General features: G+C 67.7%; 1 protein-coding gene across 1 annotated transcript in view; it reads right to left on the bottom strand.

Moving 5' to 3' along the window:
- LOC140403306 (A-kinase anchor protein 8-like) overlaps nt 1–26,112 on the bottom strand; it is a 109,429-nt gene extending 83,317 nt beyond the window's left edge. Inside the window, exon 1 of the mRNA XM_072491147.1 lies at nt 26,047–26,112. Within this exon, the coding sequence (XP_072347248.1) occupies nt 26,047–26,065 (19 nt within the window). The 5' untranslated portion in view covers nt 26,066–26,112. The remainder of the gene's footprint in view (nt 1–26,046) is intronic.
- Between the last annotated feature and the right edge of the window lie 346 nt (nt 26,113–26,458).

Here is a 26,458-nt window from a genome sequence, read left to right as displayed (position 1 = left end):
GAGAGTCCGAGGGAGAGCGGTGTCCGTCGAGGGAGAATGGGGTCTGAGGGAGAGGGGGGGTCCGAGGCAGAGGGGGGGTCCGAGGGAGAGTCTGAGGGAGAGCGGTGTCCGAGGGAGAGGGGAGGTCCGAGGGAGAGGGGGGGTCCGAGGGAGAGTCCGAGGGAGAGGGGGGGTCCGAGGGGGGGTCCGAGGGAGAGTCCGAGGGAGGGGGGGTCCGAGGGAGGGGGGTCCGAGGGAGAGTCCGTGGGAGAGTCCGAGGGAGAGTCCGAGGGAGAGTCCGAGGGAGGGTGGGTCCGAGGGAGGCGGAGGGAGGGGTGTCCGAGGGAGAGGGTCAGAGGGAGAGGATAGGGGGAGTCCGAGGGAGAGGGAGGGAGGGGGGTCCGAGGGAGGGAGGGGGTTCCGAGGGAAAGGGGGGATCCGAGGGAGAGAGGGTGGGATCCGAGGGAGAGGGATCCGTGGGGATGGGGGGGGATCCGAAGGGAGGGAGGGAAGAGATCCGAGGGGAGGGGGGGATCCGAGGGAAAGGGGGGGATCCGAGGGAAAGGGGGGGATCCGAGGGAAAGGGGGGGATCCGAGGGAAAGGGGGGGGATCCGAGGGAAAGGGGGGGGATCCGAGGGAAAGGGGGGGATCCGAGGGAAAGGGGGGTGATCCGAGGGAAAGGGGGGGATCCGAGGGAAAGGGGGGGATCCGAGGGAGAAGGGGGGGATCCGAGGGAAAGGGGGGGATCCGAGGGAGAAGGGGGGGATCCGAGGGAGAAGGGGGGGATCCGAGGGAGAAGGGGGGGATCCGAGGGAGAAGGGGGGGATCCGAGGGAAAGGGGGGGGATCCGAGGGAAAGGGGGGGATCCGAGGGAAAGGGGGGGATCCGAGGGAGAAGGGGGGGATCCGAGGGAGAAGGGGGGGATCCGAGGGAGAAGGGGGGGATCCGAGGGAGAAGGGGAGTGGGGATCCGAGGGAGGGGGGGGTATCTGAGGGAGAGGGGGGGTCCGAGGGAGAGGTCGGGAGGAGAGCTGGAGTCCAAGGGAGAGGGGGAGGTCCGAGGGAGATGAGGGGGTCCGAGGGAGATGGGGGGGTCCGAGGGAGATGGGGGGGTCCGAGGGAGATGGGGGGGTCCGAGGGAGATGGGGGGTCCGAGGGAGATGGCGGGTCCGAGGGAGATGGGGGGGTCCGAGGGAGATGGGGGGGGTCCGAGGGAGATGGGGGGGTCCGAGGGAGATGGGGGGGTCCGAGGGAGATGGGGGGGTCCGAGGGAGATGGGGGGGTCCGAGGGAGATGGGGGGATCCGAGGGAGATGGGGGGGTCCGAGGGAGATGGGGGGGTCCGAGGGAGATGGGGGGGTCCGAGGGAGATGGGGGGGTCCGAGGGAGATGGGGGGGTCCGAGGGAGATGGGGGGGTCCGAGGGAGATGGGGGGGTCCGAGGGAGATGGGGGGGTCGGAGGGAGAGTGGGGGTCCGAGGGAGAGTGGGGGTCCGAGGGAGAGTCCGAGGGAGAGGGGGAGGTCCGAGGGAGGGGGAGGTCCGAGGGAGATGGGGGGGTCCGAGGGAGATGGGGGGTCCGAGGGAGAGGGGGGTCCGAGGGAGAGGGGGGGTCCGAGGGAGAGGGGGGGTCCGAGGGAGAGGGGGGTCCGAGGGAGAGGTTCGAGGGAGAATGGGGTCTGAGGGAGAGGGGGGTCCGAGGCAGAGGGGGGGGTCTGAGGGAGAGTCCGAGGGAGAGCGGTGTCCGTCGAGGGAGAATGGGGTCTGAGGGAGAGGGGGGTCCGAGGCAGAGGGGGGGTCCGAGGGAGAGTCCGAGGGAGAGCGGTGTCCGAGGGTGAGGGGAGGTCCGAGGGAGAGGGGGGGTCCGAAGGAGAGGGGGGGTCCGAGTGAGAGTCCGAGGGAGGGGGGGTCCGAGGGAGGGAGAGTCCGAGGGAGAGTCCGAGGGAGAGTCCGAGGGAGAGTCCGAGGGAGAGTCCGAGGGAGAGTCCGAGGGAGGGAGAGTCCGAGGGAGAGTCCGAGGGAGGGAGAGTCCGAGGGAGGGTGGGTCCGAGGGAGGCGGAGGGAGGGGTGTCCGAGGGAGAGGGTCAGAGGGAGAGGATAGGGGGGAGTCCGAGGGAGAGGGAGGGAGGGGGGTCCGAGGGAGGGGGAGGGAGGGGGGTCCGAGGGAGGGAGGGGGTTCCGAGGGAGAGGGGGGGATCCGAGGGAGAGGGGATGGGATCCGAGGGAGAGGGGGTGGGATCCGTGGGGATGGGGGGGGATCCGAAGGGAGGGAGGGAAGAGATCCGAGGGGAGGGGGGGGATCCGAGGAAAAGGGGGGGATCCGAGGGAAAGGGGGGGGGATCAGAGGGGAAAGGGGGGGGGATCAGAGGGGAAGGGGGGGGATCAGAGGGAAAGGGGGGGGGGATCAGAGGGAAAGGGGGGGGGGGGATCCGAGGGAAAGGGGCGGGGATCCGAGGGAAAGGGGCGGGGATCCGAGGGAAAGGGGCGGGGATCCGAGGGAAAGGGGCGGGGATCCGAGGGAAAGGGGCGGGGATCCGAGGGAAAGGGGCTGGGATCCGATGGAAAGGGGGGGAGATCCGATGGAAAGGGGGGGAGATCCGAGGGAAAGGGGGGGGATCCGAGGGAAAGGGGGGGATCCGAGGGAAAGGGGGGGATCCGAGGGAAAGGGGGGGATCCGAGGGAAAGGGGGGGATCCGAGGGAAAGGGGGGGATCCGAGGGAAAGGGGGGATCCGAGGGAGAAGGGGGGATCCGAGGGAAAGGGGGGGATCCGAGGGAAAGGGGGGGGGGATCCGAGGGAAAGGGGGGATCCGAGGGAGAAGGGGGGTGGGGATCCGAGGGAGAAGGGGGGTGGGGATCCGAGGGAGGGGGGGTATCTGAGGGAGAGGGGGGGTCCGAGGGAGAAGGGGGGGGTCGGGAGGAGAGCTGGAGTCCAAGGGAGAGGGGGAGGTCCGAGGGAGATGGGGGGGTCCGAGGGAGATGGGGGGGTCCGAGGGAGAAGGGGGGGGTCGGGAGGAGAGCTGGAGTCCAAGGGAGAGGGGGAGGTCCGAGGGAGATGGGGGGGTCCGAGGGAGATGGGGGGGTCCGAGGGAGATGGGGGGGGGTCCGAGGGAGATGGGGGGGGTCCGAGGGAGATGGGGGGGTCCGAGGGAGATGGGGGGGTCCGAGGGAGATGGGGGGGTCCGAGGGAGATGGGGGGGTCCGAGGGAGATGGGGGGTCCGAGGGAGATTGGGGGGTCCGAGGGAGATGGGGGGGGGTCCGAGGGAGATGGGGGGGTCCGAGGGAGGTGGGGGGGTCCGAGGGAGATGGGGGGGTCCGAGGGAGATGGGGGAGGTCCGAGGGAGAGGGGGGGTCCGAGGGAGAGGGGGGTCCGAGGGAGGGGGGGGTCCGAGGGAGAGGGACAGAGTCCGAGGCAGAGGGACAGAGTCCGAGGGAGAGGGACAGAGTCCGAGGGAGAGGGAGGGAGGGGGAGTCCGAGGGAGTGGGAGGGAGGGGGGTCCGAGGGAGCGGGGTCCGAGGGAGAGGGAAGGGGGTCCGAGGGAGAGGAGGGGGGATCCGTGGGAGAGGGGATTCGTGGGGGGGGGGGATCCGTGGGGGGTTGGGGATCTGTGGGATAGGGGGGGATCCGATGGGAGGGAGGGAAGAGATCCGAGGGGAGGGGGGGATCCGAGGGAAAGGGGGGATCCGAGGGAAAGGGGGGGATCCGAGGGAAAGGGGGGGATCCGAGGGAAAGGGGGGGATCCGAGGGAAAGGGGGGGGATCCGAGGGAAAGGGGGGGGATCCGAGGGAAAGGGGGGGGATCCGAGGGAAAGGGGGGGATCCGAGGGAAAGGGGGGATCCGAGGGAAAGGGGGGGATCCGAGGGAAAGGGGGGGGAACCGAGGGAAAGGGGGGTGATCCCAGGGAAAGGGGGGTGATCCCAGATAAAGGGGGGTGATCCCAGATAAAGGGGGGGATCCCAGGGAAAGGCGGGGATATCCGAGTGAAAGGGGGGGATCCGAGGGAGGGGGGGATCCGAGGGGAGGGGGGGGAGGTCCGAGGGGGGGGGGGAGATCCGAGGGAGGAGGGGGATCTGAGGGAGGTGGGGGATCCGAGGGAGGAGGGGATCCGAGGGAAAGGGGGGGATCCGAGGGAAAGGGGGGGGATCCGAGGTAAAGGGGGGGGATCCGAGGGAAGGCGGGGGATCCGAGGGGAGGGGGGGGGATCCGAGGGAAAGGGGGGGATCCGAGGGAAAGGGGGGGATCCGAGGGAAAGGGGGGGATCCGAGGGAAAGGGGGGGATCCGAGGGAAAGGGGGGGATCCGAGGGAAAGGGGGGGATCCGAGGGAGAGGGGGGGTCCGAGGGAGAGGGGGGGGTCCGAGGGAGAGGGGGGTCCGAGGGAGAGGGGGGGTCCGGGGGAGAGGGGGGGTCCGGGGGAGAGGGGGGGTCCGAGGGAGAGGGGGGTCCGAGGGAGAGGGGGGGTCCGAGGGAGAGGGGGGATCCGAGGGAGAGGGGGGGGATCCGAGGGAGAGGGGGGGATCCGAGGGAGAGGGGGGTGGATCCGTGGGAGAGGGGGGTGGATCCGTGGGGGGGGGGGGAGATCCATGGGATGGGGGGGATCCGAGGGGAGGGGGGGGGGGAGATCCGAGGGAGAGTCTGAGTGAGAGACCGAGGGAGAGGGGGTCCGAGGGAGAGGGGGGTCCGAGGGAGAGGATCGGAGGGAGGGGGAGGGGATCCGTGGGAGGGGGGGCGGATCCGCGTTGGGGGGGGATCCATGGGATGGGGGGTATCCGAGGGAAAGGGGTGGGGGGGAAGATCCAAGCGGAAGGGGGGGGGGGGGGAGATCCGAGGGAAAGGGGGGGGGGTGGGAGAGCGAGGTCAAGGGGGGGGGGAGACATCCGAGGGAAAGGGGGGGGTAGAGATCCGAGGGAAGGGGGGGGATCCGAGTGAAAGGGGGGGGGGGTATCCGAGTGAAAGGGGGGGGGGGGATCCGAGGGGGGGGGGGGGATCCGAGGGAGGGGGGGATCCGAGGGAGAGGGGGATCCGAGGGAAAGGGGGGGGATCCGAGGGAAAGGGGGGGGGATCCGAGGGAAAGGGGGGGGATCCGAAGGAAAGGGGGGGGATCCAAGGGAAAGGGGGGGGGATCCGAGGGAAAGGGGGGGGATCCGAGGGAAAGGGGGGGGGATCCGAGGGAAAGGGGGGGGGGTCCGAGGGAAAGGGGGGGATCCGAGGGAAAGGGGGGGATCCGAGGGTTGGGGTGGGGGGATCCGAGGGAGAGAAGGGGGGTCCGAGGGAGAGGGAGGGAAGGGGGTCCGAGAGAGAGGGGGTGGGTCCGATGGACAGTCCGAGGGAGAGGGGTCCGAGGGAGAGGGAGGGGGCTCTGAGAGAGAGGGAGGGTCCGAGGGAGAGGGGTCCGAGGGAGAGGGGGGATCCGAGGGGGGGGGGGGGGGGGAAGATCCGTGGGGGGGGGGGGATCTGTGGGAAGGGGGGGGGATCTGTGGGAAGGGGGGGGGGAGCCGTGGGATGGGGGGGGATCCGTGGGATGGGGGGGGATCCGAGGGGAGGGAGGGGGGAGATCTGAGGGGAGGGAGGGGGGAGATCCGAGGGGAGGGGGGGATCCGAGGGAAAGGGGGGGATCCGAGGGAAAGGGGGGGGATCCGAGGGAAAGGGGGGGGATCCGAGGGAAAGGGGGGGGATCCGAGGGAGAAGGGGGGATCCGAGGGAGAAGGGGGGTAGTGATCCGAGGGAGGGGTGGGTATCTGAGGGAGAGGGGGGGACCGAGGGAGAGGGGGTAGTCGGAGGGTGAGCGGGGGTCCGAGGGAGAGGGGGGGTCCGAGGGAGAGGGGGATCCGAGGGAGAGTCCAAGGGAGGGGGGGGTCCGAGGGAGAGGGGGGTCTGAGGGAGAGGGGGAGTCCGAGGGAGAGGGGGAGTCCGAGGGAGTGGGGGAGTCCGAGGGAGAGGGGGAGTCCGAGGGAGAGGGGTGGTCCGAGGAAGAGGGGGGTCTGAGGGAAGGGGGGGTCCGAGGGAGAGGGGGGTCCGAGGGAGTGTCCGAGGGAGGGGGGGTCCGAGGGAGGGGGGGGGTCGGGGGGGGAGTCCGTGGGAGAGTCCGAGGGAGAGGGGGCTCCGAGGGAGGAGGAGGGAGGGTCCGAGGGAGAGGGAGGGAGGGTGGGTCCGAGGGAGACGGAGGCAGGTGTGTCCGAGGGAGAGGGACAGAGTCCGAGGGAGAGGGATGGAGGGGGAGTCCAAGGGAGTGGGAGGGAGGGGGGTCCGAGGGAGAGGGGTCCGAGGGAGAGGGAGGGGGGTCCGAGGGAGAGGAGGGGGGGATCCGTGGGAGACGGGATCCGTGGGGCGGGGGGGGGGGGGGGGGGGGGATCAGTGGGGGGGTGGGGATCTGTGGGATTGGGGGGATCCGAGGGGAGGGAGGGAAGAGATCCGAGGGGAGGGGAGGATCCGAGGGAAAGGGGGGATCCGAGGGAAAGGGGGGGATCCGAGGGAAAGGGGGGATCTGAGGGAAAGGGGGGATCCCAGGGAAAGGGGGGGATCCCAGGGAAAGGGGGGGGATCCCAGGGAAAGGGGGGGATCCCAGGGAAAGGGGGGGGATCCCAGGGAAAGGGGGGGGATCCCAGGGAAAGGGGGGGATCCCAGGGAAAGGGGGGGGATCCCAGGGAAAGGGGGGGGATCCCAGGGAAAGGGGGGGGGATCCCAGGGAAAGGGGGGGGGATCCCAGGGAAAGGGGAGGGATCCCAGGGAAAGGGGGGGCTCCCAGGGAAAGGCGGGGATCCCAGGGAAAGGGGGGGGATACGAGGGAAAGGGGGGGATACGAGGGAAAGGGGGGGGATCCCAGGGAAAGGGGGGGATCCCAGGGAAAGGGGGGGATACCAGGGAAAGGGGGGGATCCCAGGGAAAGGCGGGGATCCCAGGGAAAGGCGGGGATCCCAGGGAAAGGCGGGGATCCCAGGCAAAGGCGGGGATCCCAGGCAAAGGCGGGGATCCCAGGGAAAGGCGGGGATATCCGAGGGAAAGGCGGGGATATCCGAGGGAAAGGGGGGGATCCTAGGGAGGGGGGGGGGGGGGGAAATCGAGGGGGGGGGATCCGAGGGAGGAGGGGGATCCGAGGGAGGAGGGGGATCCGAGGGAGGTGGGGGATTCGAGGGAGAGGGGCGGGGATCCGAGGGAGAGGGGGATCCGAGGGAAAGGGGGGGATCAGAGGGAAAGGGGGGGGATCAGAGGGAAAGGGGGGGGATCAGAGGGAAAGGGGGGGGATCTGAGGGAAAGGGGGGGGATCCGAGGGAAAGGGGGGGGATCCGAGGGTTGGGGTGGGGGGATCCGAGGGAGAGAAGGGGGGTCCGAGGGAGAGGGAGGGAAGGGGGTCCGAGAGAGAGGGGGTGGGTCCGATGGACAGTCCGAGGGAGAGGGGTCCGAGGGAGAGGGAGGGGGCTCCGTGGGAGAGGGAGGGGGCTCTGAGAGAGAGGGAGGGTCCGAGGGAGAGGGAGGGGGGTCCGAGGGAGAGGGGGGATCCGAGGGAGAGGGGGGATCCGAGGGAGAGGGGGGATCCGAGGGAGAGGGGGGGGGGGGGGGGGAGATCCATGGGAGATGGGGGGGGGGGATCTGTGGGAGGGGGGAGGGATCCGTGGGATGGGGGGGGGGATCCGAGGGGAGGGAGGGGGGAGATCCGAGGGGAGGGAGGGGGGAGATCCGAGGGGAGGGAGGGGGGAGATCCGAGGGAAAGGGGGGGATCCGAGGGAAAGGGGGGGGATCCGAGGGAAAGGGGGGGGGATCCGAGGGAAAGGGGGGGATCCGAGGGAGAAGGGGGGGATCCGAGGGAGAAGGGGGGGATCCGAGGGAGAAGGGGGGTAGTGATCCGAGGGAGGGGTGGGTATCTGAGGGAGAGGGGGGGACCGAGGGAGAGGGGGTGGTCAGAGGGTGAGCGGGGGTCCGAGGGAGAGGGGGGGTCCGAGGGAGAGTCCAAGGGAGGGGGGGGTCCGAGGGAGAGGGGGGTCTGAGGGAGAGGGGGAGTCCGAGGGAGAGGGGGAGTCCGAGGGAGTGGGGTAGGGGTCCGAGGGAGAGATCCGAGGTAGAGTCCGAGGGAAAGGGCCCGAGGGAGGGGGGGTCCGAGGTAGAGTCCGAGGGAGATGGGGGTGGTCCACGGGAGCCCGAGGGAGAGGGGGGGTCCGAGGGGGTGGGGGGTCCGAGGGAGAGGTCCGAGGGAGAGGTCCGAGGGAGAGGGGGGATCCGAGGGAGATGGGGGGTCCGATGGAGAGGGGTAGGGGTCCGAGGGAGAGATCCGAGGTAGAGTCCGAGGGAGAGGGCCCGAGGGAGGGGGGGTCCGAGGGAGAGTCCGAGGGAGATGGGGGGGGTCCGAGCGAGAGGGGGATCCGAGGGAGAGTCCGAGGGAGGGGGGGTCCGAGGGAGAGTCCGAGGGAGAGGGGCGGTCCGAGGGAGAGGGGGGGTCCGAGGGAGAGGGGCGGTCCGAGGGAGAGGGGCGGTCCGAGGGAGAGGGGGTGTCCGAGGGAGAGGGGGGGGTCCGAGGGAGAGGGGGGGTCCGAGGGAGAGGGGGGGTCCGAGGGAGAGGGGGGGGTCCGAGGGAGAGTCCGAGGGAGAGGGGGGGTCCGAGGGAGAGGGGGGGTCCGAGGGAGAGTCCGAGGGAGAGGGGGGGTCCGAGGGAGAGGGGGGGTCCGAGGGAGGGGGGTCCGTGGGAGTGCCGAGGGAGGGGGGGGCCATGGGAGAGAGGGGGTGGTCCGAGGGGGAGGGGGTGGTCCGAGGGGGAGGGGGTGGTCCGCGGGAATCCAAGGGAGAGGGGTGTCCGAGGGAGGGGGGGGTCCGAGGGAGAGGGGGAGGGGTCCGAGGGAGGGGGGGTCCGAGGGAGGGGGTTCCGAGGGAGAGGTCCAAGGGTGAGGGGGGTACTGAGGTAGAGGGAGGGTCTGAGGGAGAAGTCCGAGGGAGATGTGGGGTCTGAGGGAGAGGGGGGTCCGAGGGAGTGGGGGGTCCGAGGGAGAGGGGGATCCAAGGGAGAGGGGGGTCTAAGGGAGCGTCCTAGGGAGAGGGGGGTCCAAGGGAGAGGGGGGGATCCGAGGGAGAGGATCCGAGGGAGAGGGGGGGGGATCCGTGGGAGAGGGAGGTGGATCCGTGGGAGAGGGAGGTGGATCCGTGGGGGTGGAGGGGGAGGGGGGGGGGGAGATCCGTGGTATAGAGGGGGGATCTGAGGGGAGGGGGGGGGAACCGAGGGAAAGTGGGGGGGGGGGGGGAGATCCGAGGGAAAGGGGGGGATCCGAGGGAAAGGGGGGGGATCCGAGAGAAAGGGGGGATCCGAGAGAAAGGGGGTGGGATCCGAGGGAGATGGGGGGGGGGATCCGAGGGAGATGGGGGGGGGATCCGAGGGAGGGGGTGGTCCGAGGGATGGGGGGGATCCAAGGGAGAGGGGGGGGATCCGAGGGAGAGGGGGGGGATCCGAGGGAGGGGGTGGGGAATCAGAGGCAGAGGGGGCGGGATCCAAGGGAGAGGGGACGGGATCCGAGGGAGAGGGTCCGAGGGAGAGGGGGGGATCTGAGGGAGATGGGGGGTCCAAGGGAGAGGGGGTCCGAGGGAGAGATCCGAGGGTGAGGGGGGTCCGAGTGAGAGTCAGAGGGAGAGGGGCGGTCCGAGGGAGAGGGGCGGTCCGATGGAGATGGGGGGTCCGAGGGAGAAGGGGGGTCCGAGGGAGAAGGGGGGTCCGAGGGAGAAGTGGGGTCCGAGGGAGAAGGGGGGTCCGAGGGAGAAGGGGGGTCCGAGGGAGAAGGGGGGTCCGAGGGAGAAGGGGGGTCCGAGGGAGAAGGGGGGTCCGAGGGAGAAGGGGGGTCCGAGGGAGAAGGGGGGTCCGAGGGAGAAGGGGGGTCCGAGGGAGAGTCCGAGGGAGAGGGGGGGATCCGTGGGAGAAGGGGGGTCCGTGGGAGAGAGGGGGTCCGTGGGAGAGAGGGGGTGGTCCGAGGGAGTGGTCCGAGGGAGAGGGGGAGGGGTCCGAGGGAGAGATCCGAGGGAGAGGGTCCGAGGAAGGGGGGGAACGAGGGAGAGGTCCTAGGGAGGGGGGGGGTCCGAGGGAGATGTCCAAGGGTGAGGGGGGGGACTGAGGTAGAGGGAGGGTCTGAGGGAGAGGTCCGAGGGAGATGGGGGGGTCTGAGGGAGGGGGGGTCCGAGGGAGAGTCCGAGGGAGTGGGAGGGTCCGAGGGAGAGGGAGGGAGGGTCCGAGGGAGAGGGAGGGAGGGTGGGTCCGAGGGAGACGGAGGGAGGGGTGTCCGAGGGTGCGGGACAGAGTCCGAGGGAGAGGGAGGGTAGGGGAGTCCGAGGGAGAGGGAGGGAGGGGGGTCCGAGGGAGAAGGGTCCGAGGGAGAGGGGGGATCCGAGGGAGAGGGGGGGATCCGAGGGAGAGGGGATCCGTGGGAGGGGATCGTGGGAGGGGGGGATCTGTGGGATGGGGGGGGAGCGTAGGGGAGGGAGATCCGAGGGGAGGGGGGGATCCGAGGGAAAGGGGGGGGAATCCCAGGGAAGGGGGGGGAGAACCCAGGGAAAGGGGGGGGGATCCGAGGGGGGGGGGATCCGAGGTGGGGGGATCCGAGGGAGGGGGGGATCCGAGGGAGGGGGGGATCCGAGGGAGGGGGGGATCCGAGGGAGGGGGGGATCCGAGGGAGGGGGGATCCGAGGGAGGGGGGATCCGAGGGAGAGGGGTGGGGATCCGAGGGAGAGGGGTGGGGATCCGAGGGAGAGGGGTGGGGATCCGAGGGAAAGGGGGGGGGGATCCGAGGGAAAGGGGGGGGATCCGAGGGAAAGGGGGAGGGTCCGAGGGAAAGGGGGGTTCCGAGGGAAAGGGGGGGGATCCGAGGGAGAAGGGGGGGATCCGAGGGAGAAGGGGGGGGTGGGGATCCGAGGGTGGGGGGACCCCCCTCTCCCTCGGACCCCCCCCTCTCCCTCGGACCCCCTCTCCCTCGGACCCCCTCTCCCTCGGACCCCCTCACCCTCGGACCCCCCCTCTCCCTCAGACCCTCCCTCTCCCTCAGACCCTCCCTCTACCTCAGTCCCCCCTCACCCTTGGACCTCTCCCTCGGAGCCCCCCTCCCTCGGACCCCCCCTCCCTCGGACCTCTCCCTCGGACCCCCCTCCCTCAGACACTCTCCCTCGGACCCCTCCCCCTCTCCCTCGGACCCCTCTCCCTCGGACCCCTCCCCCTCTCCCTCGGACCCCCCTCTCCCTCGGATTCCCGCGGACCACCCCCCCTCCCCCTCGGACCACCCCCTCTCTCCCACGGACCTCTCCCTCGGACCTCTCCCTCGAACCCCCCCCTCCCTTGGACCTGTCCCTCGGACCGCCCCTCTCCCTCTGGGGGGGGAGTCCGAGGGAGAGGTCTGAGGGAGAGGGGGTGGTCCGAGGGAGTGGAGGGGTCCGAGCGAGAGGGGATCTCCGAGCGAGAGGGGGGATCCGAGGGAGATGGGGGGCCCGAGGGAGAGGGGGGTCCGAGGGAGAGGGGGGTCCGAGGGAGAGGGGGGTCCGAGGGAGAGGGGGGTCCGAGGGAGAGGGGTGGTCCGAGGGAGTCCGAGGGAGAGAGGGGGTGGTCCGAGGGAGAGGGTGGTTGTCCACGGGTGTCCAAGGGAGAGGGGGGGTCCGAGGGAGAGGGGGGTCCGAGGGGGTGGGGGGTCCGAGGGAGAGGTCCGAGGGAGATGGGGGGTCCGAGGGAGAGGGGACCGAGGGAGAGATCCGAGGGAGAGGGCCGAGGGAGGGGGGGTCCGAGGGAGATGGGGGGGTCCGAGCGAGAGGGGGGGGGGTTCGAGGGAGAGGGGGTGTCCGAGGGAGAGCGGGTGTCCGAGGGAGAGTCCGAGGGAGGGGGGGTCCGAGGGAGAGGGGGATCCGAGGGAGAGTCCGAGGGACGGGGGGTGCGAGGGAGGGTGGGTCCGAGGGAGAGTCCGTGGGAGAGTCCGAGGGAGATCCGAGGGAGGGGGGTCTAAGGGAGAGTCCGAGGGAGAGGGGCTGACCGAAGGAGAGGGGCGGTCCGAGGGAGAGGGGCGGTCCGAGGGAGAATCCTAGGGAGGGGGATCCAAGGGAGAGGGGGGGATCCGAGGGAGAAGGGGGGGGGATCTGAGGGAGGGGGTGATCCGAGGGAGAAGGGGGGGGGGATCTGAGGGAGGGGGGGGGGGATCCGAGGGAGGGGGGGGGATCCGAGGGAGAGAGATCCGTGGGAGAGGGAGGTCCGAGGGTGAGGGGGTCCGAGGGAGAGGGGGGAGAGGGGGGGAGAGCGAGAGAACCTGAGAACATCTCAGACACTCAGAAGGTAAGAAGGTAAGTAAGTGATTTTTACTTTTATACCTTTTTTCAAATTGTGTGTGTCGGGGGGAAACTGAAGTGACATCACAGAAAAGCTGTGACCCGAGTGGCTGGTTGGGATTCTAACCTAAATTTTTAAAAAATTTGAGTATTTGGGAACTAATTAAACATAATAACTTAATTATAATTTAGAGGATATCTAAGCCAGAGATCGGAGAGTATTATAGTTAGCTATCGCATTTCTATTAGAAATCTAGTGCTAGGAAACAGATAGTTGACAGTAACTTTGCAATTTAAAAAAAAAGTATTTATTAAAAAAAAAGACAAATTTTAATTTTAATTAATTGACGCAATGTCAGTTAGAGGGGTGCTGTGCTCTGACTGTGAGATGTGGCAGGTCCGGGAGGCTTCCAGCGTCCCGGATGGCTTCATCTGCAGAAAGTGCACCCAACTGCAGCTCCTCACAGACCGCATGGTTCGGTTGGAGCAGCAATTGGATGCACTTAGGAGCATGCAGGTGGCGGAAAGCGTCATAGATCGCAGTTATGTAAATGTGGTCACACCCAAGGTGCAGGCAGAGAAATGGGTGACCACTAGAAAGGGCAGGCAGTCAGTGCAGGAATCCCCTGTGGTTGTCCCCCTCTCGAACAGATATACCCCTTTGGATACTGTCGGGGGGGATAGCCTATCAGGGGAAAACAGCAGCAGCCAGAGCAGTGGCACCACGGCTGGCTCTGATGTTCAGAAGGGAGGGTCAAAGCGCAGAAGAGTAATAGTAATAGGGGACTCTATAGTCAGGGGCACAGATAGGCGCTTCTGTGGACGTGAAAGAGACTCCAGGATGGTATGTTGCCTCCCTGGTGCCAGGGTCCAGGATGTCTCCGAACGGGTAGAGGGAATCCTGAAGGGGGAGGGCAAACAGGCAGAGGTCGTTGTACATATTGGTACTAACGACATAGGCAGGAAGGGGCATGAGGTCCTGCAGCAGGAGTTCAGGGAGCTAGGCAGAAAGTTAAAAGACAGGACCTCGAGGGTTGTGATCTCGGGATTACTCCCTGTGCCACGTGCCAGTGAGGCTAGAAATAGGAAGATAGAGCAGACAAACACGTGGCTAAACAGCTGGTGTAGGGGGGAGGGTTTCCGTTATCTGGACCACTGGGAGCTCTTCCGGGGCAGGTGTGACCTGTATAAGATGGACGGGTTGCATCTAAACCGGAGAGGCATAAATATCCTGGCCGCGAGGTTTGCTAGTGTCACACGGGAGGGTTTAAACTAGTATGGCAGGGGGGTGGGCGCGGGAGCAATAGGTCAGAAGGTGAGAGCATTGAGGGAGAACTAGGGAATAGGGACAGTGTGGCTCTGAGGCAGAGCAGACGGGGAGAAGTTGCTGAACACAGCGGGTCTGGTGGCCTGAAGTGCATATGTTTTAATGCAAGGAGCATTTCGGGTAAGGCAGATGAACTTAGAGCTTGGATTACTACTTGGAACTATGATGTTGTTGCCATTACAGAGACCTGGTTGAGGGAAGGGCAGGATTGGCAGCTAAACGTTCCAGGATTTAGATGTTTCAGGCGGGATAGAGGGGGATGTAAAAGGGGAGGCGGAGTTGCGCTACTTGTTCGGGAGAATATCACAGCTATACTGCGAGAGGACACCTCAGAGGGCAGTGAGGCTATATGGGTAGAGATCAGGAATAAGAAGGGTGCAGTCACAATGTTGGGGGTATACTACAGGCCTCCCAACAGCCAGCGGGAGATAGAGGAGCAGATAGGTAGACAGATTTTGGAAAAGAGTAAAAACAACAGGGTTGTGGTGGTGGGAGACTTCAACTTCCCCAATATTGACTGGGACTCACTTAGTGCCAGGGGCTTAGACGGGGCGGAGTTTGTAAGGAGCATCCAGGAGGGCTTCTTAAAACAATATGTAAACAGTCCAACTAGGGAATGGGCGGTACTGGACCTGGTATTGGGGAATGAGCCCAGCCAGGTGGTAGATGTTTCAGTAGGGGAGCATTTCGGTAACAGTGACCACAATTCAGTAAGTTTTAAAGTACTGGTGGACAAGGATAAGAGTGGTCCGAGGATGAATGTGCTAAATTGAGGGAAGGCTAATTATAACAATATTAGGCGGGAACTGAAGAACATAGATTGGGGGCGGATGTTTGAGGGCAAATCAACATCTGACATGTGGGAGGCTTTCAAGTGTCAGTTGAAAGGAATACAGGACAGGCATGTTCCTGTGAGGAAGAAAGATAAATACGGCAATTTTCGGGAACCTTGGATGACGAGTGATATTGTAGGCCTCGTCAAAAAGAAAAAGGAGGCATTTGTCAGGGCTAAAAGGCTGGGAACAGACGAAGCCTGTGTGGCATATAAGGAAAGTAGGAAGGAACTTAAGCAAGGAGTCAGGAGGGCTAGAAGGGGTCATGAAAAGTCATTGGCAAATAGGGTTAAGGAAAATCCCAAGGCTTTTTACACATACATAAAAAGCAAGAGGGTAGCCAGGGAAAGGGTTGGCCCACTGAAGGATAGGCAAGGGAATCTATGTGTGGAGCCAGAGGAAATGGGCGAGGTACTAAATGAATACTTTGCATCAGTATTCACCAAAGAGAAGGAATTGGTAGATGTTGAGTCTGGAGAAGGGGGTGTAGATAGCCTGGGTCACATTGTGATCCAAAAAGACGAGGTGTTGGGTGTCTTAAAAAATATTAAGGTAGATAAGTCCCCAGGGCCTGATGGGATCTACCCCAGAATACTGAAGGAGGCTGGAGAGGAAATTGCTGAGGCCTTGACAGAAATCTTTGGATCCTCGCTGTCTTCAGGGGATGTCCCGGAGGACTGGAGAATAGCCAATGTTGTTCCTCTGTTTAAGAAGGGGAGCAAGGATAATCCCGGGAACTACAGGCCGGTGAGCCTTACTTCAGTGGTAGGGAAATTACTGGAGAGAATTCTTCGAGACAGGATCTACTCCCATTTGGAAGCAAATGGACGTATTAGTGAGAGGCAGCACGGTTTTGTGAAGGGGAGGTCGTGTCTCACTAACTTGATAGAGTTTTTCGAGGAGGTCACTAAGATGATTGATGCAGGTAGGGCAGTAGATGTTGTCTATATGGACTTCAGTAAGGCCTTTGACAAGGTCCCTCATGGTAGACTAGTACAAAAGGTGAAGTCACACGGGATCAGGGGTGAACTGGCAAGGTGGATACAGAACTGGCTAGGCCATAGAAGGCAGAGGGTAGCAATGGAGGGATGCTTTTCTAATTGGAGGGCTGTGACCAGTGGTGTTCACAGGGATCAGTGTTGGGACCTTTGCTGTTTGTAGTATATATAAATGATTTGGAGGAAAATGTAACTGGTCTGATTAGTAAGTTTGCAGACGACACAAAGGTTGGTGGAATTGCGGATAGCGATGAGGACTGTCAGAGGATACAGCAGGATTTAGATTGTCTGGAGACTTGGGCGGAGAGATGGCAGATGGAGTTTAATCCGGACAAATGTGAGGTAATGCATTTTGGAAGGGCTAATGCAGGTAGGGAATATACAGTGAATGGTAGAACCCTCAAGAGTATTGAAAGTCAAAGAGATCTAGGAGTACAGGTTCACAGGTCATTGAAAGGGGCAACACAGGTGGAGAAGGTAGTCAAGAAGGCATACGGCATGCTTGCCTTCATTGGCCGGGGCATTGAGTATAAGAATTGGCAAGTCATGTTGCAGCTGTATAGAACCTCAGTTAGGCCACACTTGGAGTATAGTGTTCAATTCTGGTCGCCACACTACCAGAAGGATGTGGAGGCTTTAGAGGGGGTGCAGAAGAGATTTACCAGAATGTTGCCTGGTATGGAGGGCATAAGCTATGAGGAGCGATTGAATAAACTCGGTTTGTTCTCACTGGAACGAAGGAGGTTGAGGGGCGACCTGATAGAGGTATACAAAATTATGAGGGGCATAGACAGAGTGGATAGTCAGAGGCTTTTCCCCAGGGTAGAGGGGTCAATTACTAGGAGGCATAGGTTTAAGGTGAGAGGGGCAAGGTTTAGAGTAGATGTACGAGGCAAGTTTTTTACGCAGAGGGTAGTGGGTGCCTGGAACTCACTACCGGAGGAGGTAGTGGAAGCAGGGACGATAGGGACATTTAAGGGGCATCTTGACAAATATATGAATGGGATGGGAATAGAAGGATACGGACCCAGGAAGTGTAGAAGATTGTAGTTTAGTCGGGCAGTATGGTCGGCACGGGCTTGGAGGGCCGAAGGGCCTGTTCCTGTGCTGTACATTTCTTTGTTCTTTGTTTGTTTGGATCCGTGGGAGAGGGGGGAGATCCGTGGTATAGAGGGGGGATCTGAGGGGAGGGGGGGGAACCGAGGGAAAGGGGGGGGGGGAGATCCGAGGGAAGGGGGGTGGGGGAGATCCGAGGGAAGGGGGGGGAAGATCCGAGGGAAAGGGGGGGGGGTTATCTGAGGGAAAGGGGGGGTCCGAGGGATAGGGAGGGGGGATCCGAGGGAAAGGGGGGTGGTCCGAGGGAAAGGGGGGGATCCGAGGGAAAGGGGGGGATCCGAGGGAAAGGGGGTGGGATCCGAGGGAAAGGGGGTGGGATCCGAGGGAGGGTGGGGGGATCCGAGGGAGGGTGGGGGGATCCGAGGGAGGGGGGATCCGAGGGAGGGGGGATGCGAGGGAGGGGGGGTCCGAGGAATGGGGGGGGGGGGGGATCCGAGCGAGGGGGAGGGGATTTCAGAGGCAGAGGGGGGAATCCGAGGGAGAGGGGGCGGGATCCAAGGGAGAGGGTCCGAGGGAGAGATCCGAGGGAGATGGGGGGTCCGAGGGAGATGTGGGGGTCCGAGGGAGAGGGGCGTCCGAGGGAGAGGAGGGGGTCCGAGGGAGAGGGGGGGATCCGAGGCAGAGGGAGGGATCCGAGGAAGAGGGAGGGATCCGAGGGAGGCGGGGGGGGCGATCCGTGGGAGGGTGGGGGATCCGTGTGGGGGGGGATCCGTGGGGGGGTGGGGATCCGTGTTGGGGGGGGGGGATCCGTGGGGGGGGGGGGGTCTGAGGGAGATTCCGAGGGAGAGGGGGGTTCCGAGGGAGAGGGGGGGATCCAAGGGACAGGATCCGAGGGAGATGGGGGTGGATCCGTGGGAGAGCGGTGGGGATCCGAGGGAGGGGGTGGGAGATCCGAGGGAAAGGGGGGGTATCTGAGGGAGAGTCCGAGGGAGGGGGGGTCGGAGGGAGAGCGGGGGTCCGAGGGAGAGGTCCGAAGGAAAGGGGGGGGTCCGAAGGAGAGGTCCGAGGGAGAAGGGGGGTCCGAGGGAGAGGGGGGGTCCGAGGGAGAGGGGGGGCCCGAGGGAGAGGGGGGGTCAGAGGCAGAGGGGGGGTCAGAGGGAGAGGTCCGAGGGAGAGGTCCGAGGGAGAGGGCGGGTCCGAGGGAGAGGGGGGTCCGAGGGAGAGGTCCGAGGGAGGGGGGGTCCGAGGGAGGGGGTGTCCGAGGGAGAGGTCCGAGGGAGAGGTCCAAGGGTGAGGGCGGTACTGAGGTAGAGGGAGGGTCTGAGGGAGAGGTCCGAGGGAGATGGGTGGTCCGAGGGAGATGGGGGGTCTGAGGGAGATGGGGGGTCCGAGGGAGAGTCCGAGGGAGAGGGGGTGCCCGAGGGAGAGTCCGAGGGAGAGGGGGGTCCGAGGGGGGTCCGAGGGAGAGGGGGGTCCGAGGGAGGGGGGGGTCCGAGGGAGGGGGGGGTCCGAGGGAGGGGGGGTCCGAGGGAGAGACCGAGGGAGAGGGGCGGTCTGAGGGAGATTCCGCGGGAGAGAGGGGGTCCGAGGGAGAGAGGGGGTGGTCCGAGGGAGAGGGGGGTGGTCCACGGGAGTCCGAGGGAGAGGGGGGGGGTCCGAGGGGGTGGGGGGTCCGAGGGAGAGGTCCGAGGGAGGGGGGATCCGAGGGAGATGGGGGGTCCGAGGGAGAGGGGTAGGGGTCCGAGGGAGAGATCCGAGGGAGAGTCCGAGGGAGATGGGGGGGTCCGAGGGAGAGTCCACGGGAGATGGGGGGGTCCGAGCGAGAGGGGGTGTCCGAGGGAGAGGGGAGGTTCGAGGGAGAGTCCGAGGGAGAGGGGGATCCGAGGGAGAGTCCGAGGGAGGGGGGTCTGAGGGAGAGTCCGTGGGAGAGTCCGAGGGAGAGGGGGATCCGAGGGAGGGGGGTCCGAGGGAGAGGGGCGGTCCGAGGGAGAGGGGGGGTCCGAGGGAGAGGGGGGGTCCGAGGGAGAGGGGGGGTCCGAGGGAGAGGGGGGGTCCGAGGGAGAGGGGGGGTCCGAGGGAGAGGGGGTCCGAGGGAGAGGGGGGTCCGTGGGAGTGGGGGGTCCGTGGGAGTGGGGGGTCCGTGGGAGTGGGGGGTGCCGAGGGAGGGGGGGGGCCATGGGAGAGAGGGGGTGGTCCGAGGGGGAGGGGGGTGGTCCGCGGGAATCCAAGGGAGAGGGGTGTCCGAGGGAGAGGGGGGGTCCGAGGGAGAAGGGTCCGAGGGAGGGGGGGTCCGAGGGATGGGGGGTCCGAGGGAGAGGTCCGAGGGAGAGGTCCAAGGGTGAGGGGGGTACTGAGGTAGAGGGAGGGTCTGAGGGAGAGGTCCGAGGGAGATGTGGGGTCTGAGGGAGTGGTGGGGGTCCGAGGGAGAGGGGGGGTCCGAGGGACAGGGGGGGTCCGAGGGGCAGGGGGATCCGAGGGAGAGGGGGATCCGAGGGAGAGGGGGATCCGAGGGAGAGGGGGATCCGAGGGAGATCCGAGGGAGACGGGGATCCGAGGGAGAGGGGGATCCAAGGGAGAGGGGGGGTCTAAGGGAGCGTCCTAGGGAGAGGGCGGTCCAAGGGAGAGGGGGGAATCCGAGGGAGAGGGCGGGGATCCGAGGGGGGGGGGGGATCCGAGGGAGAGGGAGGTGGATCCGTGGGGGGGGGGAGGGGGGGGGGGAGATCCGTGGAATAGAGGGGGAATCTGAGGGGAGGGGGGGGAACCGAGGGAAAGTGGGGGGGGGGGGGGAGATCCGAGGGAAAGGGGGGGATCCGAGGGAAAGGGGGGGATCCGAGGGAAGGGGGGGGATCCGAGGGAAGGGGGGGGATCCGAGGGAAGGGGGGGGATCCGAGGGAAAGGGGGGGATCCGAGGGAAAGGGGGTGGGGTCCGAGGGAGTTGGGGGGGGATCCGAGGGAGGGGGGGTCCGAGGGATGGGGGGGGGGATCCAAGGGAGAGGGGGGGGATCAGAGGGAGGGGGGGGTGGGGAATCAGAGGCAGAGGGGGGCGGGATCCAAGGGAGAGGGGACGGGATCCGAGGGAGAGGGTCCGAGGGAGATGGGGGGTCCAAGGGAGAGGGGGGGGTCCGAGGGAGAGGGGGGAGATCCGAGGGAGAGGGGGGTCCGAGTGAGAGTCAGAGGGAGAGGGGCGGTCCGAGAGAGATGGGGGGTCCGAGGGAGAAGGGGGGTCCGAGGGAGAAGGGGGGTCCGAGGGAGAAGGGGGGTCCGAGGGAGAGTCCGAGGGAGAGGGGTGGATCCGTGGGAGAAGGGGGGTCCGTGGGAGAGAGGGGGTCCGAGGGAGAGAAGGGGTGGTCCGAGGGAGGGGGGGGTGGTCCGAGGGAGAGGGGGGTGGTCCACAGGAGTCCGAGGGAGAGGGGGGGTCCGAGGGAGAGTCCGAGGGGGTGGGGCGGTCCAAGGGAGTTCTGCGGGAGATGGGGGGTCCGAGGGAGAGGGGTCCGAGGGAGAGGGCCCGTGGGAGAGGGCCGAGGGCGGGGGGGGGGGTCCGAGAGAGAGGTCCAAGGGAGAGGGGGGGACTGATGTAGAGGGAGGGTCTGAGGGAGAGGTCCGGGGGAGATGGGGGGTCCAAGGGAGATCCGAGGGAGGGGGGTCTGAGGGAGAGGGGGGGGTCCGAGTAAGTGGGAGGGTCCGAGGGAGAGGGGGGGTCCGTGGGAGATGGGGGTCCGTGGGAGAGTCCAAGGGAGAGTCCAAGGGAGAGGGGGGGTCCGAGGGAGAGTCCGAGGGAGAGGGGGGGTCCGAGGGAGAGGGGGCTCCGAAGGAGAGGGAAAGGGGGGTGGATCCGAGGGAGGGGGGTGGGATCAGAGGGAAAGGGGGATCCTAGGGAAAGGGGGGGATCCTAGGGAAAGGGGGGGATCCGAGGGAAAGGGGGGGATCCGAGGGAAAGGGGGGATCCGAGGGAAATGGGGGGGGAACCCAGGGAAATGGGGGGGGGAACCCAGGGAAATGGGGGGGGGATCCCAGGGAAAGGGGGGGGGATCCCAGGGAAAGGGGGGGGGAATCCGAGGGTAAGGGGGGGGATGAGGGAGGGGGGGATCCGAGGGAGAGGGGGATCTGAGGGAGGGGGGTATCCGAGGCAGAGGGGTGGGGATCCGAGGGGGGGATCCGAGGGAAAGGGGGGGTCCGAGGTAGTGGGCGGGTGGGGATCCGAGGGCGGGGGTATCTGAGGGAGAGGGGGGGTATGAGGAAGAGGCGGGTCCGAGGGAGAGGGGGGGTCCGAGGGTGAGTCCGAGGGAGTGGGGGCCCGAGGGAGAGTCCAAGGGAGAGGGGGTTCCGAGGGAGGGGGGGTCCGAGGGAGAGTCCGAGGGAGAGGGGGGTCCGAGGGAGGGGGGGTCCGAGGGAGGTCCGTGGGAGGTGGTCCGAGGGAGAGGGGGTGGTCCGCGGGAGTCCAAGGGAGAGGGGGGTCCGAGGGAGTGGGGGGTGCGAGGGAGATGTCCAAGGGAGAGGGGGGGACTGAGGTAGAGGTCCGAGGGAAAGGGGGGTCCGAGGGAAAGGTCCGAGGGAGAGGGGGAGTCCGCGGGAGAGGGGGGGGTCCGAGGGAGAGGGGGGGTCCGAGGGAGAGGGGGGGTCCGAGGGAGAGTCCGAGGGAGAGGGGGGGTCCGAGGGAGAGGGGGGGTCCGAGGGAGAGTCCGAGGGAGAGGGGGGTCCGAGGGAGAGGGATCCGTGGGAGGGAGGTGGATCCGTGGGTGGGGGGGGGAGGGGATCCGAGGGGAGGGGGGGAACCGAGGGAAAGGGGGGGGAGATGCGAGGGAAAGGGGGGGGATCCGAGGGAGAGTGGGGATCCGAGGGAGGGGGGTTCCGAGGGAGAGGGGATCCGTGGGAGAGGGGGGGTGGGGATCCGAGGGGGGGGGATCCGAGGGGGAGGGGGGATCCAAGGGAGAGGGGGTGATCCGAGGAAGGGGCGGGGATCCGAGGGAGAGGGAGTCCGAGGGAGGGGGAGTCCGAGGGAGAGGGAGTCCGAGGGAGGGGGAGTCCGAGGGAGAGGGAGGGAGGGGGAGTCCGAGGGAGAGGGAGGGAGGGGGAGTCCGAGGGAGGGGGAGTCCGAGGGAGGGGGAGTCCGAGGGAGGGGGAGTCCGAGGGAGGGGGAGTCCGAGGGACAGGGAGGGTGGGGGAGTCCGAGGGAGAGGGAGGGAGGGGGAGTCCGAGGGAGGGGGAGTCCGAGGGAGGGGGAGTCCGAGGGAGGGGGAGTCCGAGGGAGGGGGAGTCCGAGGGACAGGGAGGGTGGGGGAGTCCGAGGGAGAGGGAGGGAGTCCGAGGGAGAGGGAGGGAGGGGGAGTCCGAGGGAGAGGGAGGGAGGGGGAGTCCGAGGGAGAGGGAGGGAGGGGGAGTCCGAGGGAGAGGGAGGGAGTCCGAGGGAGAGGGAGGGAGGGGGAGTCCGAGGGAGAGGGAGGGAGGGAGGGAGGGGGAGTCCGAGGGAGAGGGAGGGAGGGAGGGAGGGGGAGTCCGAGGGAGAGGGAGGGAGGGGGAGTCCGAGGGAGAGGGAGGGAGGGGGAGTCCGAGGGAGAGGGAGGGAGGGGGAGTCCGAGGGAGAGGGAGGGAGGGGGAGTCCGAGGGAGAGGGAGGGAGGGGGAGTCCGAGGGAGAGGGAGGGAGGGGGAGTCCGAGGGAGAGGGAGGGAGGGGGAGTCCGAGGGAGAGGGAGGGAGGGGGAGTCCGAGGGAGAGGGAGGGAGGGGGAGTCCGAGGGAGAGGGAGGGAGGGGGAGTCCGAGGGAGAGGGAGGGAGGGGGAGTCCGAGGGAGAGGGAGGGAGGGGGAGTCCGAGGGAGAGGGAGGGAGAGGGAGGGAGGGAGAGGGAGGGAGGGGGAGTCCGAGGGAGAGGGAGGGAGGGGGAGTCCGAGGGAGAGGGAGGGAGGGGGAGTCCGAGGGAGAGGGAGGGAGGGGGAGTCCGAGGGAGAGGGAGTCCGAGGGAGAGGGAGGGAGGGGGAGTCCGAGGGAGAGGGAGGGAGGGGGAGTCCGAGGGAGAGGGAGGGAGGGAGGGGGAGTCCGAGGGAGAGGGAGGGAGCGAGGGAGGGAGGGGGAGTCCGAGGGAGAGGGAGGGAGCGAGGGAGAGAGGGAGGGGGAGTCCGAGGGAGGGAGGGAGAGGGAGTCCGAGGGAGGGAGGGAGAGGGAGTCCGAGGGAGGGAGGGAGAGGGAGTCCGAGGGAGGGAGAGGGAGGGAGAGGGAGGGAGGGGGAGTCCGAGGGAGAGGGAGGGAGGGGGAGTCCGAGGGCGAGGGAGGGAGGGGGAGTCCAAGGGCGAGGGAGGGAGGGGGAGTCCGAGGGAGAGGGAGGGAGGGGGAGTCCGAGGGAGAGGGAGGGAGGGGGAGTCCGAGGGAGAGGGAGGGAGGGGGAGTCCGAGGGAGAGGGAGGGAGGGGGAGTCCGAGGGAGAGGGAGTCCGAGGGAGAGGGAGGGAGGGAGGGGAGTCCGAGGGAGAGGGAGGGAGGGAGGGGGAGTCCGAGGGAGAGGGAGGGAGGGAGGGGGAGTCCGAGGGAGAGGGAGGGAGGGGGAGTCCGAGGGAGAGGGAGGGAGGGAGGGGGAGTCCGAGGGAGAGGGAGGGAGGGAGGGGGAGAGGGAGGGAGGGAGGGGGAGAGGGAGGGAGGGAGGGGGAGAGGGAGGGAGGGAGGGGGAGAGGGAGGGAGGGAGGGGGAGAGGGAGGGAGGGAGGGGGAGTCCGAGGGAGAGGGAGGGAGGGGGAGTCCGAGGGAGAGGGAGGGAGGGGGAGTCCGAGGGAGAGGGAGGGAGGGGGAGTCCGAGGGAGAGGGAGGGAGGGAGAGGGAGTCCGAGGGAGAGGGAGGGAGCGAGGGAGGGAGGGGGAGTCCGAGGGAGAGGGAGGGAGCGAGGGAGAGGGAGGGAGGGAGGGGGAGTCCGAGGGAGGGAGGGAGAGGGAGTCCGAGGGAGGGAGGGAGAGGGAGTCCGAGGGAGGGAGGGAGAGGGAGTCCGAGGGAGGGAGAGGGAGTCCGAGGGAGGGAGAGGGAGGGAGGGGGAGTCCGAGGGAGAGGGAGGGAGAGGGAGGGAGGGGGAGTCCGAGGGAGAGGGAGGGAGAGGGAGGGAGGGGGAGTCCGAGGGCGAGGGAGGGAGGGGGAGTCCGAGGGCGAGGGAGGGAGGGGGAGTCCGAGGGAGAGGGAGGGAGGGGGAGTCCGAGGGAGAGGGAGGGAGGGGGAGTCCGAGGGAGAGGGAGGGAGGGGGAGTCCGAGGGAGAGGGAGGGAGGGGGAGTCCGAGGGAGAGGGAGGGAGGGAGAGGGAGGGAGGGGGAGTCCGAGGGAGAGGGAGGGAGGGAGGGGGAGTCCGAGGGAGAGGGAGGGAGGGAGGGGGAGTCCGAGGGAGAGGGAGGGAGGGAGGGGGAGTCCGAGGGAGAGGGAGGGAGGGAGGGGGAGTCCGAGGGAGAGGGAGGGAGGGAGGGGGAGTCCGAGGGAGAGGGAGGGAGGGAGGGGGAGAGGGAGAGGGAGGGAGGGAGGGGGAGAGGGAGAGGGAGGGAGGGAGGGAGGGGGAGTCCGAGGGAGAGGGAGGGAGGGGGAGGGAGAGGGAGGGAGGGGGAGGGAGAGGGAGGGAGGGGGAGGGAGAGGGAGGGAGGGGGAGGCCGAGGGAGAGGGAGGGAGGGGGAGTCCGAGGGAGAGGGAGGGAGGGGGAGTCCGAGGGAGAGGGAGGGAGGGGGAGTCCGAGGGAGAGGGAGGGAGGGGGAGTCCGAGGGAGAGGGAGGGAGGGGGAGTCCGAGGGAGAGGGAGGGAGGGGGAGTCCGAGGGAGAGGGAGGGAGGGGGAGTCCGAGGGAGAGGGAGGGAGGGGGAGTCCGAGGGAGAGGGAGGGAGGGGGAGTCCGAGGGAGAGGGAGGGAGGGGGAGTCCGAGGGAGAGGGAGGGAGGGGGAGTCCGAGGGAGAGGGAGGGAGGGGGAGTCCGAGGGAGAGGGAGGGAGGGGGAGTCCGAGGGAGAGGGAGGGAGGGGGAGTCCGAGGGAGAGGCAGTCCGAGGGAGAGGGAGGGAGGGGGAGTCCGAGGGAGAGGGAGGGAGGGGGAGTCCGAGGGCGGGAGGGGGAGTCCGAGGGCGAGGGAGGGAGGGGGAGTCCGAGGGCGAGGGAGGGAGGGGGAGTCCGAGGGCGAGGGAGGGAGGGGGAGTCCGAGGGCGAGGGAGGGAGGGGGAGTCCGAGGGCGAGGGAGGGAGGGGGAGTCCGAGGGCGAGGGAGGGAGGGGGAGTCCGAGGGCGAGGGAGGGAGGGGGAGTCCGAGGGCGAGGGAGGGAGGGAGGGGGAGTCCGAGGGCGAGGGAGGGAGGGAGGGGGAGTCCGAGGGCGAGGGAGGGAGGGGGAGTCCGAGGGCGAGGGAGGGAGGGAGGGGGAGTCCGAGGGCGAGGGAGGGAGGGAGGGGGAGTCCGAGGGCGAGGGAGGGAGGGAGGGGGAGTCCGAGGGCGAGGGAGGGAGGGAGGGGGAGTCCGAGGGCGAGGGAGGGAGGGAGGGGGAGTCCGAGGGCGAGGGAGGGAGGGAGGGGGAGTCCGAGGGCGAGGGAGGGAGGGAGGGGGAGTCCGAGGGCGAGGGAGGGAGGGGGAGTCCGAGGGCGAGGGAGGGAGGGGGAGTCCGAGGGCGAGGGAGGGAGGGGGAGTCCGAGGGAGAGGGGGGGAGTCCGAGGGAGAGGGGGGGAGTCCGAGGGAGGGGGGGGGGGGAGTCCGAGGGAGGGAGGGGGGGGGGGGAGTCCGAGGGAGGGAGGGGGGGGGGGGGAGTCCGAGGGAGGGGGGGGGACGATCCGAGGGAGGGGGGGGGACGATCCGAGGGAGGGGGGGGGGGGCGATCCGAGGGAGGGGGGGGGGCGATCCGAGGGAGGGGGGGGGGCGATCCGAGGGAGGGGGGGGGGCGATCCGAGGGAGGGGGGGGGGGCGATCCGAGGGAGGGGGGGGGGGCGATCCGAGGGAGGGGGGGGGGGCGATCCGAGGGAGGGGGGGGGGGCGATCCGAGGGAGGGGGGGGGGGGCGATCCGAGGGAGGGGGGGGGGCGATCCGAGGGAGGGGGGGGGGCGATCCGAGGGAGGGGGGGGGCGATCCGAGGGAGGGGGGGGGCGATCCGAGGGAGGGGGGGGGCGATCCGAGGGGGTGGGGGGGCGATCCGAGGGAGGGGGGGGGGGCGATCCGAGGGAGGGGGTGGGGCGATCCGAGGGAGGGGGGGGGCGATCCGAGGGAGGGGGGGGTCCCAGGGAGGGGGGGGTGCGAGGGAGAGGGGGGGGTGCGAGGGAGAGGGGGATGCGAGGGGGGGGTGGCGGGACGCTGAGGCGTGTCTGGGCGGGCCGCGAGGGGTGGGGAGCGCCCTCCGCTGCTCGTGCAACGCGGCCCCGCCCTCGAATGATGGACGGCGCCACTAACCAATCGTAACGCCGGCCCTGCCCCCACGGGCCGACACAGCAGCCAATCAGCTCCTTGCGGGACTGGGTTACCTCCCACCTTCATTTAAAAATAAACAGACGGGACATCTTCCAGAAACCGCCCCCTCCAACCCCTTGGAACATCCATGTGGAGGTACACAATGTTTTGTTTGTCCTTGAAAGAATGAAGGCGATCAAACCTTATGAAGCGCCGACGGGGATTTGCTTGACTGACCTGAAAAACGGCCGTCCATTTTGCTTCGGCTTCACTGGGCTCACCCGGATGTACCGCCCTCGGCCGCCGATTGGTCCAGACCTGGCAGGTGGGCGGGCACTCGCGGGACCTTGGTCCCTGATTGGTGCGGGCGCCTGACCCTCATACTTACCCCCCCTCCCTTGACGACGGTAACCATGAGAGCCTATAAATTGCCCGACCGCAGGGGATGACCATCAGACAGTCCTGGGTACTTGATGTGTTTTTTATTCTTTCATAAATTTAGAGTACCCAGATACGGGAAATTTAGCGTGGCCAATCCACCTACCCTGCACATTTTTGGGTTGTGGGGGTGAGACCCACGCAGACACGGGGAGGATGTGCAAACTCCACACGAACAGTGACTCGATCAAGCCTGGATCTACGGTGCCAT

This window comes from Scyliorhinus torazame, chromosome 27, assembly GCF_047496885.1.
Source record: "Scyliorhinus torazame isolate Kashiwa2021f chromosome 27, sScyTor2.1, whole genome shotgun sequence".
NCBI classification, from domain to species: Eukaryota; Metazoa; Chordata; class Chondrichthyes; order Carcharhiniformes; family Scyliorhinidae; genus Scyliorhinus; species Scyliorhinus torazame.
This window is presented reverse-complemented; position numbering and strand designations above follow the sequence as displayed.